Below are 13,432 nucleotides of genomic sequence, written 5' to 3'. Positions count from 1 at the left end.
TACAAAATATACTTTTTTTATACAACATGATAACAAAGCACTTTTTCATGGCACTTTGTGACACTCCCACTGTGACGCCTCAGAAGAGGGACAAATGTGACGTCGAGCAATTCATAATGAACATTGTACAAAGAAACGAGTTACACGATGCATGAGCAAATACAGCTTCGGTACAGCAACATCCATCGTTAAAGGAGACACAACAATGTTTGGGAGTGCCCTCTGTGTGTGTGAATGCTAAAGGCAAATAGCATGCTTAGGTATCTCAAACCAAAGATGTGAAAATAATGAGAATTATCATTTTGTATGAAGCCTGATGCAACATTGGGATGATCCTCCAGCACTATTACATGTACAGTACTTTGAATGAAGTTTCAGTGGCCCTGAATTGAATGTAGTACAGACAGACCCACAGTGGGCGAGCGCCCTTAAAAAGTTGGCTTTATTCTATCTAACAGCAGTACAGATGTGAACAGATGGAATCATTTTAGCTACAATCTGACTGTGACACTGAAGTCCACTTCTCAAACGCACACGAATTATCAAAGAACAGGCTAAAGAGATTCAGTTCACAGCCTGGTCAAGATAGAAACCAAGTAAGAGCTGCAGGGCAAAATGCTATATCGACATCAACAATCGTATTGATTGTTCATATAAAACTGCCATTTATCAAAAGTCGGGCCTGTAAACTGCAAGATAAAAAAAAAAAGGCGACAGTTCTAAGAATAGGGCCGGACTTCAGTTTCTGCCGCAGGACTTAACAGAGCCCAAGTAATTAAGCTCACTGTGGACAAGGTTACGTTACTGAAGCTCAGTTTAACAGCAACCGAAAACTATGAAGTCAAACTGGGTTCTGAACTATGTGCAGTACTCATAAATCCTAAAGACTCTTGTTGGCATATGATATTTATACAGGTATTTTGTCTGCTCGGATTTGAATGTTTGGTTCAGCCATATTCTCTGGCTCCTCTTTAACTGTGACAAAATAGACAAGACTCCGAGTTGTATTATGCTTATTGACCCCTGCTAGCATTAGCATTAGCAAGTGCCAAAAAACGCTGTACATGAGCCAGATTTATTTCTCCTCAGTGGCAGTAAACACATCACATGAGCCCATGGAAAACTGATAGATATTTTGTACTGACACTCCAACAACACTCCATTTGAGGGTGTTGTTACCCTTTAAGTGCAATGTGTCTGCCCATGTGGAGCGCGAACATCTCCTCTGCCCAAATAATAAACTCTTTGGATCCACACAAATCACTTGGGTGCCATATTTTTCATCCAAACTCACAAATGTTGAGTTTCCACCTATGCGGAATAGAAAGATAAATATATATGTCTGTCCCTGCAGATGGATATAGCATTTCAGATTGCAACTCCTGACTTGTAGTTTAATACAACTATCACCACAAAGACCACAAACACTTCTACGCATGACATAAAATAGATTTAAATTCACATTTTAGATAAGGGATGGCGGCCAATCCAGATTAACTTTCCATTCGAGCTAAAAGCTCAGTGGAGAAGGCGAGGTTGTCTGCTTGTCAGGTTTGGTGCTGGCATTGGCTTTTTCGTAAGAGAGCTGACTTTTTTTATATATATATATCGTTCCCACACCCTCCCTGCCTCCCTCTCTTTCTCTCTCTCTCTCTCTCTCTCTGTGTCTCTTTCTGCCTGGTGATCAGGATCAGTTACATGAGTCCACAGCAGCTAGACTTGTGCTTCTGAGACTCGATGTAGTCGTGTATCTGGAACTTGGGCTCATTCTGCTGCTGTGTCGCTCTGTGCTTCAGCTCCCTGATGGAGAAAGACACAGGAAGTTAGAAACAGAGGAGGTGGATGTGTGGGATGGAGCACAGACAGGGTGAGCAAATTAAGAAAATGAGAAAGGAAGAGAAATAATAATAAAAAAAGAGCGAGGGAGAGAAACAACTATCTGTAGGCTACTGAGATTTAATCAAAATGCCTCTGGCATGACTCATTTAATCTAACATTCACTTAAAATACACATGAAGACAGAAAATCACACACTACACTACAATCACTACACTAATTTTTAGACTAAATGACAATCATTTTCACATTTCTTGCCTTTCAATAAGAAAGGTGTTTGCACAAGGAAATTACACAGAGATCCACGGGGAGCCACAGACATGCAAAATCCCATTATAACGAGTCAACAGGAACAGGCAAGGAATTAGCTAAAAACCATTAGAATGTATTAGTTGCAGGAATCAGATGGAGGCTTGTGAGCATTAATGCCAAGTCAAAGAAAAGTATAAAAATAGAAGACAAGAGTCTGGAACAATATGTGGGCAGTATGCATTTCATACGCAGATTAAAATACAGACCCTTTATGTGAAACCTCATTTCATTTTGGCCTTTCTTCTACAAGAAAAGTGCACTTTCTTTTTTAGCACAATTGGTTTCATCACTGCAAAGGACTGTTTAAAAGAAGATGTAGCCTTTGAGGCGTAAAATATTTGTTTTGGGGATCACTTGACTTGTAAATGACTCTGGAAATTAGAAAAGTGCAAATGACTTCTCTGTATGATCCCTGAGTGTATTTGTTTTATTTCTCTCATTTAGGTGGGTGGTGGGGCGTAGAGAAAGGGCTACTCTACAGACTTTCCACCTGTCGCTGTTTTCCAGCATCTTGTAATCAAAACATGAACAAAAACTGGTATAGCTGGGCAATATATTGATGTTATATCGATATTGTGATATGAGACTAGCTATCGTCTTAGATTTTGGATAATGTAATATGGCATATGTGTTATCTTCTCCTGGTTTTAAAGGCTGCATTACAGTAAAGTGGTGTCATTTTCTGAAGTTACCAGACTGTTGTAACTGTTCTATTATTTACCTTTACCCACTTAGTCATTATATCCACATTACTGATGATTATTTATCAAAACTCTCATTCTGTAAATATTTTGTGAAAGCAACAATAGTCAACACTACAATATCGTTGCGGTATCGATATCGAGGTATTTGGCCACAACTATTGTGATATTTGATTTTCTACAAGGCCTCTTTAGAAAAACAGCACATCACCGATTAACCAATCATGTCTCTGACATTAAAAACCCCTGTATTTGATTATTCAGGGATTTCTCTCCTGTTGTGCATACACAGCGCACAACAACACACAGAAGAGGGTCTTCCCAGAGCTGTTGCCACAAAGTTGGAAAAATTCTATTGTGCATCGCAAATAGGCAAAATAGAGTTAGAAATATTAGGCTTGCAGGCCAAATTAGCATCTGATCATAAACCTCTTAAACCTGCATTAATTATTTTATTTTTCACTTGAGTGCCGCGCAACACGCTATAAACACACAAATATTATATTATAATATGAAATTATAATATTATATCCAGCAGATGCAAAGCTACATCACCATTCATTTAGAACCGTGTTTCTGGCCAATATTCACTCTCTTTTAGTTGTTTTACCAACTCGTGAGTAAATCATCGGGCTATTTAGCTGCTAAATGCTCCACTATGTTCAGCAACTAGTCGCTAACTGTATGCCACGTTGGGCAGGGAGTGTACAGTGGGTTTTTAGAGCTTCTACAGTGATAATAGCTGCCTGCTGAGTGGACCTTAAACATTAACAATTTGGGCCGGGAAGCCAAAACTAAGAGCTAAAAGAAAGGCTCTGCAGAGCTGAGGAGAACTGCAGAGTCAGGTGGTGATTCTCTGAGCTACACCTTTGACATTACACTTAGTCATTACATCCACTGCTACAATCAAAATATTCATCAGTTCTGCTTCAGGACTTACTTTGCTATAGCAAGAAAGGCCAGCTCCACATTGACTCCTGTCTTCGCACTGGTCTCCATAAATGGTACACCATACTCCTACGATAAAAAAAAAAAAAAAAAAAAAAAAAAAAAAAAAAAAAAAACATTAGACGGGTGAGGAGAGTCAGTGTCTGTTGTTGAGAATATGACCACATGGAGCCATCATACATTACCTTTGCCAGCTTCTCTCCATCCTCCTTCTTCACGACCCTATCTGCAACCATGTCTGCCTGCAAAGACAGCAGTGGGAAGAGAAAACAATGCATAAAAGCGGCGATGAGGGGGGGGTCACAGATTCACCATGCCATTAGCTATAGTGATGCACCATCGTGTCAAGCCGCACGTCCTCTTATCTGCCGCCAGCTGCTGAGCCAGAGCTCCTTTAGACTGATGAGATGTCAGAAACTCCACCTCTGGCAGAAGAGCAGCGCTCCCACAGACTGATGCCGGCAGTCCTGCTGCTCTCACAGCAAATGATCTGAGCTGCTGCTGTGTGACATCTCTGACCCTGCAGAAGGGCGAGTCCAGTCTGAGCCACCAGAGGGAGCTTAGAAATATAGCAATGACTACTGGCTGCAATGAGACATGAAATTCTCTCTTTTCATCACCAGCAGCATTGTGGAGGAAATGGTTTAATTGATTCATTCATGTATTCTTCCCAGTCACAATGATCAAATTACATCGTGTCAAGGGTGAGAAATGAATGCGTTGATGTGGATTCTGTAAATGGGCCGCAGGGAAATTCTTCTCACAGACAAAAACATAAATCAATGAAGACACTCAAACAGAACTAAGGCCGCAAATCGCTCGCAAATGCTAAAATAAGCGTGTGAGAGTTTGCCTTTTATGCATGTGCTGAACAGCGGAGACATTTTCTCTGGCTTTTAAGAATTCACTGTTTGAGTATGATAAGAATGTGTTGAAAATGTAAAACTAGTTATCCCCCTGATCTTTATGTAACGCAAAAAAGGAAGCTTTGCTCACCTTGTTGCCGAGCAACATGATGACCACATCCTTCTGGGCATACTCGTGTATTTCAGTCAGCCAAGCCTTTGAAAGTAGAAAAGAAAGACGGATACAAAAGGCGGGGGAGATTAGTCTATTAACAAAACAAATACCACCACTTAGGATCTGCATTTTCACTCTCCTCCTGAGCTGTGTATTATTACCATCCTCCAATTAATCATGGTGAGACTCAGACACTGTTATCCTTGAACACATTTATTGTTTGTCATTACTGAAATTGCAAACTGTGTAGCGAAGCAAACGATAACATCATGTCATTTCCAAAGAGAAAATGTTGGAGGTCCTCACAGTACTTTGCATGTAAACAGAAAGAGTGTTCAGCTTGAGAGAGTTTAGGAAGTGAAAATGAAGAGAGAAGAAAGAGAGAGAGAGAGAGAGAGAGAGAGAGAGAGAGAGAGAGAGAAGAGAGAACGAGAGAACGAGAGAACGAGGAAAGGGAAAGTAATTTGATACAAGCTTACCCTGATATTGTCAAACGACAGCTTGCTGGTGATATCATAAAGCAAAAGTAACGCTGTGAAAGAAAACGGAACACCTTTATTGTTACTGCACAAAGTCTTAGGCAAAACACATCAACACCTACACACACTTTCTATGCACACTTAAAAGTACACATCTCAGCAAGCTTGCACCCTTACACCACCTGTTCCCACACACTAACACACACACACATGGCACAAGGAAGTGAAAATATAAAAAGGCAAAAGTCACCCTGGGCATCTCTGTAGTAGGCGTGCGTTACGCTTCGGAATCTCTCTTGGCCAGCTGTATCCCAGATCTGCGTAACAAACCACATAATTACACAGCAGCTAACGTGGGAAAGCGAAAAACTGAACCTCCTGAACAATCCGCCAACGGCTACAGTAAAAGAATAGGGCCTACCATTATACCGCCAGACAAAGCCAAAATGCAGGAACTATACTTATACTACAAGAATATAAGACCATAATCTGACTTGTTTTTGACATAGAATAAAAAAACAAATCTAGAAAATAGCTTTCAAAAAAAATCCCAACCAACAGTCAAAGCAAGAGAGCCACATTTTGCTGGTTCCAGCTGGTCAGATAGATAGATGGCCCCAGCTAGCTGCTGAAGCTAAATAAGTAGATATAAGTATAAGATAGTAGAAGATAAGTAGCCTAGCTTTGCATAGCACAGAAACTGAACATCTTTGCAGCAATCAGGCAACAACTAATGCAGAAACATACCTCTATACTGTCTACAAGCCAAATGTCTATATATTTACTAACATTTTTGTTAAAACTGGATTTTGATTTGATGTTGTTTGTCTATGCCATTTATCTGTAACAAAAATAACAACGGCAGAAAACAGGTAAAAAACAAACCAAACCGTGAAACCACTGGATGCTAAAGCTACATTTACTTTTTGTTCTGTAGCTGTTTCCTATAATTGAAATACATCAATTTCGATGAACTTACACCTTGCTAGTTTAGTTATTCAGACATGGGCCTAAATAAGGTAAAGCTGGTCCTAGAGAATGAAAACAGGCTAAAAGGTAAGCTAACTAGGCTAGCTTAGTAAACTAGCAATAACTGCCATCAGGCTATTGACTCTAGTGGTGTCTTGATTTGAAGGTTAAGCTTCTTTAAATCACATATTTACATGTATTCAATTAAATCAATAAATTAAATCAAGGTAATTATTAAATAGTAGTTGGAAAGCTGAGAGAACACACTGTGTTTGCTGTTACTGTGTTTTCCTCATATTAGTAGAGTGCAGTTTTTAGGTTATATCTATGTAATAATTGGTTCAAATTAACCTGAAATGACAGTATTACATCCTATTAATCTGTTACAGTGTTTATCCAGTCAACCTAAAAATTTGAAAGCCAACTTCAGCTTTTACGTATTTCCTGAATAAAAACATTTGATCACAAAAAAAAGCTTTTACATATTTTCATTCTATAGTATAGACTCGTGATAGTAAAGTCTATTTTGGAATTTATAACAGGATTTTTATCACATTTAAGGCCCGTGCAAGAACGAAAAATGTAAGGATTTACTCAAGCTAGCAGAGGAATCTAAATTCGGCACCTCCCACTCAGTGTTGAATGAACAGGTTCTGATGATAGACGGGTATGTGCCTTAGATTAACAGCTTGCTGCTGGCACATAACCCTGCAGATTTGCTCCTTTTACTACAATATCAGAGACTTTGACTGGTTTGGCACGGCAAACAATGACTGTCAAGTGACTGTAAAGCATATTGAGGTCAACTATAAATTTTTCTGATTCATTTTGATTCTACATAACCTACCACAACCAATATACAGGTCAATAGCTGCCAAGATGATTTGACATTTGGTGAACTGAAATGAAGACAGGTCTGGAGAAAAGGCCCATGTTCTCACCTGGAGTTTGACTTTCAGGTTGTCGACATCCACCACTTTATTCTGCAGAAACGAGAAGAGCTGTGAGAGTCTGACAATCCAACATATGCCTTAAAGACTGGAGCGCTGTGAAAAACTAAACAGAAATGAATGAGGAACATCACGGCAGACTAAAAAAAGCTTAACGGACTCAGCATGTGATAAAAGAAACAAGATCAACTAAAAGTGGCTTTGAATGCTGGCAGAGAAAGTAATTTGCAACACCCACACAACAACAAGGTCCTGGGATTAGACTTAATTACACAACAGCGAGAACGACGACTCGCAGCATAACAACTGACTCCCCCGTTATTTCCTTCAGCCCCATAGGGGTGCCTTCTGATTTCCTGTAGAGAAAAGATTGGCTTAAAATAGGTTAGGCACACTGCTAAAGAAAAAAGCTAAATGTAGTGACTGGAAGTGTTGAATTAGGAGTGAAGTACAAATAAAGGTTGAGGTAACATGCAGGATTTTAACATGCATGCTCCAACATGCAACAACAGAAACACATGTTCTCCCGTGGTCTGTTTCATGGGGGCTGGGGGTTATTTTTGTTACCATGACCTGCAACAGGAACAGGCCAGGTCACAACCTCATTTCAACTCTGCACAGCAAAAACCGCCAAAGGGAGATTGAGGAAGTGCTGCAGAACATTAGCTAGTCATAGCAAATATTCTGCAGCGCTTCCTCTATCACTTCAGAACTCCGTATCAGTGACAGGTCATCACAAACAGCCTAGACCTTTTCTGTGAACGCAACAGAAAGGCACCCAAAATAAATGCAGACAGAGTTATACAGTAACAAAGGCAACCTCTGCAATGTGTGCAAAGCTAAATCTGCCAACTTCTGAATCCTCTGCCAAGGCAAAATGGACATGGTTCAACCCCTGCATTAGTTGCCATGGGTTTCCATTTTTACCCTCAATTATGACGTGAGAGGAGCCTGCATGCTGAGTAACTGCTACAAGGAAGCATGCCGAAAATAGACCGGCCATGTTACAAGCTGCCACAACAGCCTGCCTGCCTGCCTGCCTATCCATGCACAAAAGACAACCTCAGCATATTGACTCAACTGCTCCTCTCACATGACTCGGTTTCTAAGCAGCTTTGCCCCTTTTCATGAAAATAAGTGAGAAAACAGAAATTGCTTCTTCTGAATGAATACTGTGACAGTAAACCCATCATGTTTTTTTCCCCAATGAACTTTAGTGTAAACCAGTGTCAGTTCCGTTTTTTTTAATGTTTTTTATGAATGTGTATTGGCTGCGGTCCCTGTTCATGCTTCTGAATAGACAACGTCCATATAGCTGTCAGACATCCATTACGCTCTCTTTTGTCTACACCCTCATCCAAAGAAGACAATACATCACTAATGCAACACAATTTCCTCCTCAAGCCGGATCTACTTGACTGCCATTAGTGTAAGTGTTTTGCCTTGACAGCAGGTCAAAACACTCACTCCAAACAGCCTGTTTTCATGTTCATCCCTGCAGAGGAAGATTTACAGTAGAAATCTGAGTTCTGAATTCAGCAAGAGTCACTGCGTGGGTCTGTCTGTGTGTGTGTCTATGTGTGTGTGTGTGCACATGCGGTATATGTGACTAGGTAGGAGCTCGTCTGTCAGCAGTGTGACTCCTCCAGGACCGTGTTGAGCTGCAGCCAATCTTTCCAGGAGACAGAGACGTGGGCAGGCATCTGCCAAGGCATTTATGAAGCCATCCACAGAGCCTCGCAGCACAAGTGGTCTGTGAACTTGACTGATTGGTGGGAGGATTTGTACATTTGGTGCCATCATCGCAGAATGACAAAGTGTTCTGCGCTGAAATAAAGTGATAATTGGGCCGCAGTCACTTTAACAAGTGGATCCCTTGTTGCTTTGTAAATTATCATTAGGTTGTTATTTAAGATGCTAAATGTTCCCTCATAATAGTAACAAGAATAGGCTATAACACAAACAATAACAAACAGTATAATGAGTCATTTTGCGAGACTGTTCGATAGCATCTCTCTCACCCTAAAGTCTATTCCAACGGTGGATATAAAGTTGCCTCCCAGAAATGCCCCATCTTTAAAGCGCACCAAGGCGCACGTCTTCCCCACGGACGAGTCCCCCAGCAGCATCACCTAGAGCAAACCCACCACCAGAGAAGAAGGACAACAGGTTACAGCTGGCAAAACAAAATACAAAAAAACATGACTGACAGCTTGTACGTGAAGAATTACAGTCTCCGCTGAAGAGGAACAAAGCTGTGTTGCATAAATTATTTTGCAACTGAGCGAGGAAAAATATTTCACAACTGGGATTGTGATGTTTGAGTCAGATGTTGTGCAATGTCTTCTTTTGGTAAGATTTCAGTTAAAGTGCTCATATTATGCTTTTTGGCTTTTCCCCTTTCCTTTATTGTGTTATACAATAATATATGTTATATATATTTTTTGTATAAGTTATAAGTTTACAAAAGTGAAAAATACCAAAGTCCACCCCCAAAGGTACTTAAATTACCGTGTAGTACAGAAGCTCACAGGCAGTTTCGACTTGCATTAGCTGTTTAGTTTAATTACTAATGTTAACAAGCATCTTAGTTAGCAATAATTAGCCTGTGCTGAGATTGGGAATGACTGAGATTTCTCTTTCAGACAGGTTGCTCACGTCACATCTACGTCGGCAAGCTCAGTTGGAGGCTGCGCAGTAACGCTCAGCCATCACCGGAAAAGTGCTTCTAATATCCTTCACTGGTCTCCGTTGCAAGTCTATCGCTTTATCCATTAATTTTACTGTCTATGCTCATACTCTGCTTCTGACTGGCTAGTAGTCCGTACCTCGCTACTGCGCATATGCGACTCCCAACAAAGATGGTACGGAAGTGCGATGCCTCACTCTGTAGCTAAAACAGAGAGCTCAACACACAGGGTGAAAAGAGGAGCTGCAGCAATGTGTAGTACGACAAAAATACGGTGCTTTCTGAAAATGAAACCACATGAACCTATTCTGGTACAACCTCTAAATACAATTATGAACCTGAAAATGAGCATAATATGAGCACTTTAATGTTATAATATGGCAAATGCAACTAAAGATAGTGCTGTGATCCACTGTATGTCTGAGCTGCCACCAACATGTGACACTCCAGAGAGGACTCAAGATGTTGAATGAACCAAATCTGCAATTGAATCTCTCATCATTGTGCATTCAAAACTAATCAGCACAACAACAACAACAGGATGTGCAATTATACAATCCATCCAGCACCTTTATTTACACAGTGAGTCACAGCTGCATGCACATACAGTGTTCATAGATAACAACGCAATTAAACTTGAATTTAACTTTGTCTTCTGTCGGTGGGTCTGTGGTAGACAGTTACAGGTGTGCCTGTGCAGCTCTTGTAAATATTTAATGGGATGGAGCAACAAGTACACCCTCAGCAAATATTTGCCTATGTCAGTAAGGGCGGACAAAGCACCCTCGAGACATTTAAAGGCTCAGAGAGACTTCTTCAAATCAAATCGATGACTAGCTATCATTGCCCGTTTAAACAGGGAGAACACATAAGGACAGACTAATCAACTGTTAGTTCAATGTGTTTGACTCAGTAAAGCTCATTCTCCACAGTTGTTTCTGCGTTAAACCTCCAGTACTGTAGACACCTGTTCCACAAGCGGCGCCGCAAACAAAAAACTTAAACAAAAAGCAACGCACAAGACGAGACAGAAATACACACCTTGAAGGCAATGTCATAATACTCGTTAACAGAAGCGCATCTCTCCAACACATATTTTGAGGTTCCGTTTTTAGCCTGCTTGTCCGTCAACGATGTCTTCCTTGTGGACATCGCAATGTCAAGGGGAGAGGAAGGAGAGAAAAAAAGCGCAGGCTAAAGAAAAAATCCAAAGCCCCAGTTATCTCCGAGATGTGTCCAAAGAAAGACGCGCGCGGTGTCTGCCAGATCTCCGCCACTCAGTCCCGGTCTCCGCCAGCCTCCAGCCCCTCTGCTCGCATTACTGCGCGTGGCCACAAAATGATCACAAGGCGCTTTCCGGAGAGAGAGAGAGAGAGAGAAGAAAAGAAAAAAATCACACCTTTAATATCGCACTGATGCGACAGGTCAAAAAACTTGCAAAACAATCAGTGGCTGGCAGAGCATCGGCGTCTGATGACTAGCAGGCGGAAACCTTTCTCTGCATCCTGGCGTGGCCAGGTGGTTATCTGAGCACGCAGAGGATGCCGACAGCTCTAACAACTGTGTTTTTCTTATGAGTGAAACCACCAGTGTCTATTCAGGCTAAAATTGTCCCCAATAACAGCTGCCGGGGGGGTCAGGCGCGCTGATGGCGGACTCATCCGCCACAGGTGGTGCTCGGTCATTGAGAGGGTCAGAGAGGAGAGCAGAGAGATGCAGAGAGATGCTCAACTGTGACAGTCTATTTAGTTTAAATACACTTGACGTGAATTTACTCAAGATAGAACTGTTCTTGGTGCGTAAAATGGCACACAAACCCGGTCCAAAAAACCTTTTTCCAAACATGTAAATGCGGACAAGACCATCTTATGTTACCATAAAGTAGTTCCTATCCTTTCTTGTTCTTGTAGCTTCTTTATCAACCCATTTGTTTTTCATAAAAGTCCCTCATCACAGCAGGGAAACAAATGAAACAATGATCCAAGTCTCTTCTTGTCAAGAACATATGATTCTATAATCAATATCCCTTCATTGAATTAGCATGGCATAGGCTACATATCTAAAACGGTTTCACCGAGTGCAACAGTCTGAAACTGCAGTGTCTGTCTCCCCCCAGTGTTCGAGTAAGGGCTCAACTCCTCTCTGTGGTGACAGGACTCATGACACATGGTCAGAGATGATTTATGTTATATAACTGACATGCAATCTCTTGTCTGAAGATATTAACTCATCACTCTGTCACGGGCAGCTGCAGGCAACATCTCACCCCTCTGACATGAACAGGTGCATTTGTAAATGGAGCTGATTGAATGGTTGATTTCATTATGATTAGGGTCAAAAAGAAGTTTTCAGATTTACTGTTTGTTCCTGACTGGAACCCACTGCCTTATCATTTATGGTTTATAAGAAATCAGTAAAGAGAAGTGCATCTGAAAAGAGGCTGAAAAGCTTTAAATAAAGGTGAGAGTTTATAATAAGATTATATCAAAATGAAGATGTTTACCTTCTCTGCATTTAAGAAAAATAAAAAATAAAAGATGAAAATAGAAAATGATCAGAGTCTGTCTTACCCTTGACTTTAAATCCAGTACACATATGCAGCAGAGTGACTTATTGTGTTTCTGCAGGGTTGTTTTTTTTTTAAGCATGAATCATACACCACCACAATCTTATGCTAATGCGAAATGGCAAAGCCTATTTTATACTATCTCACATATTTCTGCCTTCTAGTGCTGCTCTAAAGGCAGTGACACAAAGCCAAAGTTATCAGCTGAAGAATCATCCATTAAATGAGCCGTACGTCTTTCCTGTTCGGTCTCCCTTTTTGCCTGAACATAGTGAAACCAACCACGCGTGTCACAAAACATTAAATCACTCTTGTTTAAAACAGCCTGCTGCCATGCCTTTCATTAGCAGTGCTGTCTTCACACTAGCTTAATCATAGCATTCACACACACACACACACACACACACACACACACACACACACACACACACACACAGTGTGTTTCACTATCTTTGTGGGTACTTCTCATTGACATAATGCATTCCCTAGCCCCTTTCCCTAACCTTAACCATCACAACTAAATGCCTAACCTTAACCCTTACCCTAACCCTAACCTAATTCTAACCCTAATCCTACAACCAAGTCTTAACCCTCAAACAGACATTTAAAGTTGTGGGGCCCGGTCCAGCATTTTGGACCCACAAAACTGTCCGGACCCCACAAGTATACTGTATTCCCATGAATATACACACAAACAACCACACACACACACACACACACACACACACACACACACACACACACACACACACACACACACACACACACACACACACACACACACACACACACACACACACACACACACACACACACACACACACACACACACACACACACACACACACACACACACACACACACACACAGGGTGTTAAGGGTCGTAATGAATGCAGTGAGAAGATGCAACATGCCCCACTGGAGAACAGCACTGATTCATGCTGCAGCAGAGAAGCGGATAG

The 13,432-nt window shown here is 41.1% G+C and overlaps 1 protein-coding gene across 1 annotated transcript; it reads right to left on the bottom strand.

Moving 5' to 3' along the window:
- On the bottom strand, positions 1-11,500 carry zgc:112183 (ras-related protein Rab-37). Its single transcript, XM_028600298.1, has 9 exons — positions 10,946-11,500; positions 9,237-9,347; positions 7,207-7,248; positions 5,547-5,613; positions 5,297-5,349; positions 4,794-4,859; positions 3,983-4,039; positions 3,790-3,866; positions 1-1,800 (listed from the first exon to the last, which is right to left on the bottom strand). Exons 1-9 carry the CDS (start codon positions 11,054-11,056, stop codon positions 1,695-1,697), a joined length of 690 nt encoding a protein of 229 aa, XP_028456099.1. The 5' UTR covers positions 11,057-11,500; the 3' UTR covers positions 1-1,694.
- Positions 11,501-13,432: the final 1,932 nt, after the last annotated feature.

This window comes from Perca flavescens, chromosome 15 (genome assembly GCF_004354835.1).
Source record: "Perca flavescens isolate YP-PL-M2 chromosome 15, PFLA_1.0, whole genome shotgun sequence".
Lineage (NCBI taxonomy): Eukaryota > Metazoa > Chordata > Actinopteri > Perciformes > Percidae > Perca > Perca flavescens.
This window is presented reverse-complemented; position numbering and strand designations above follow the sequence as displayed.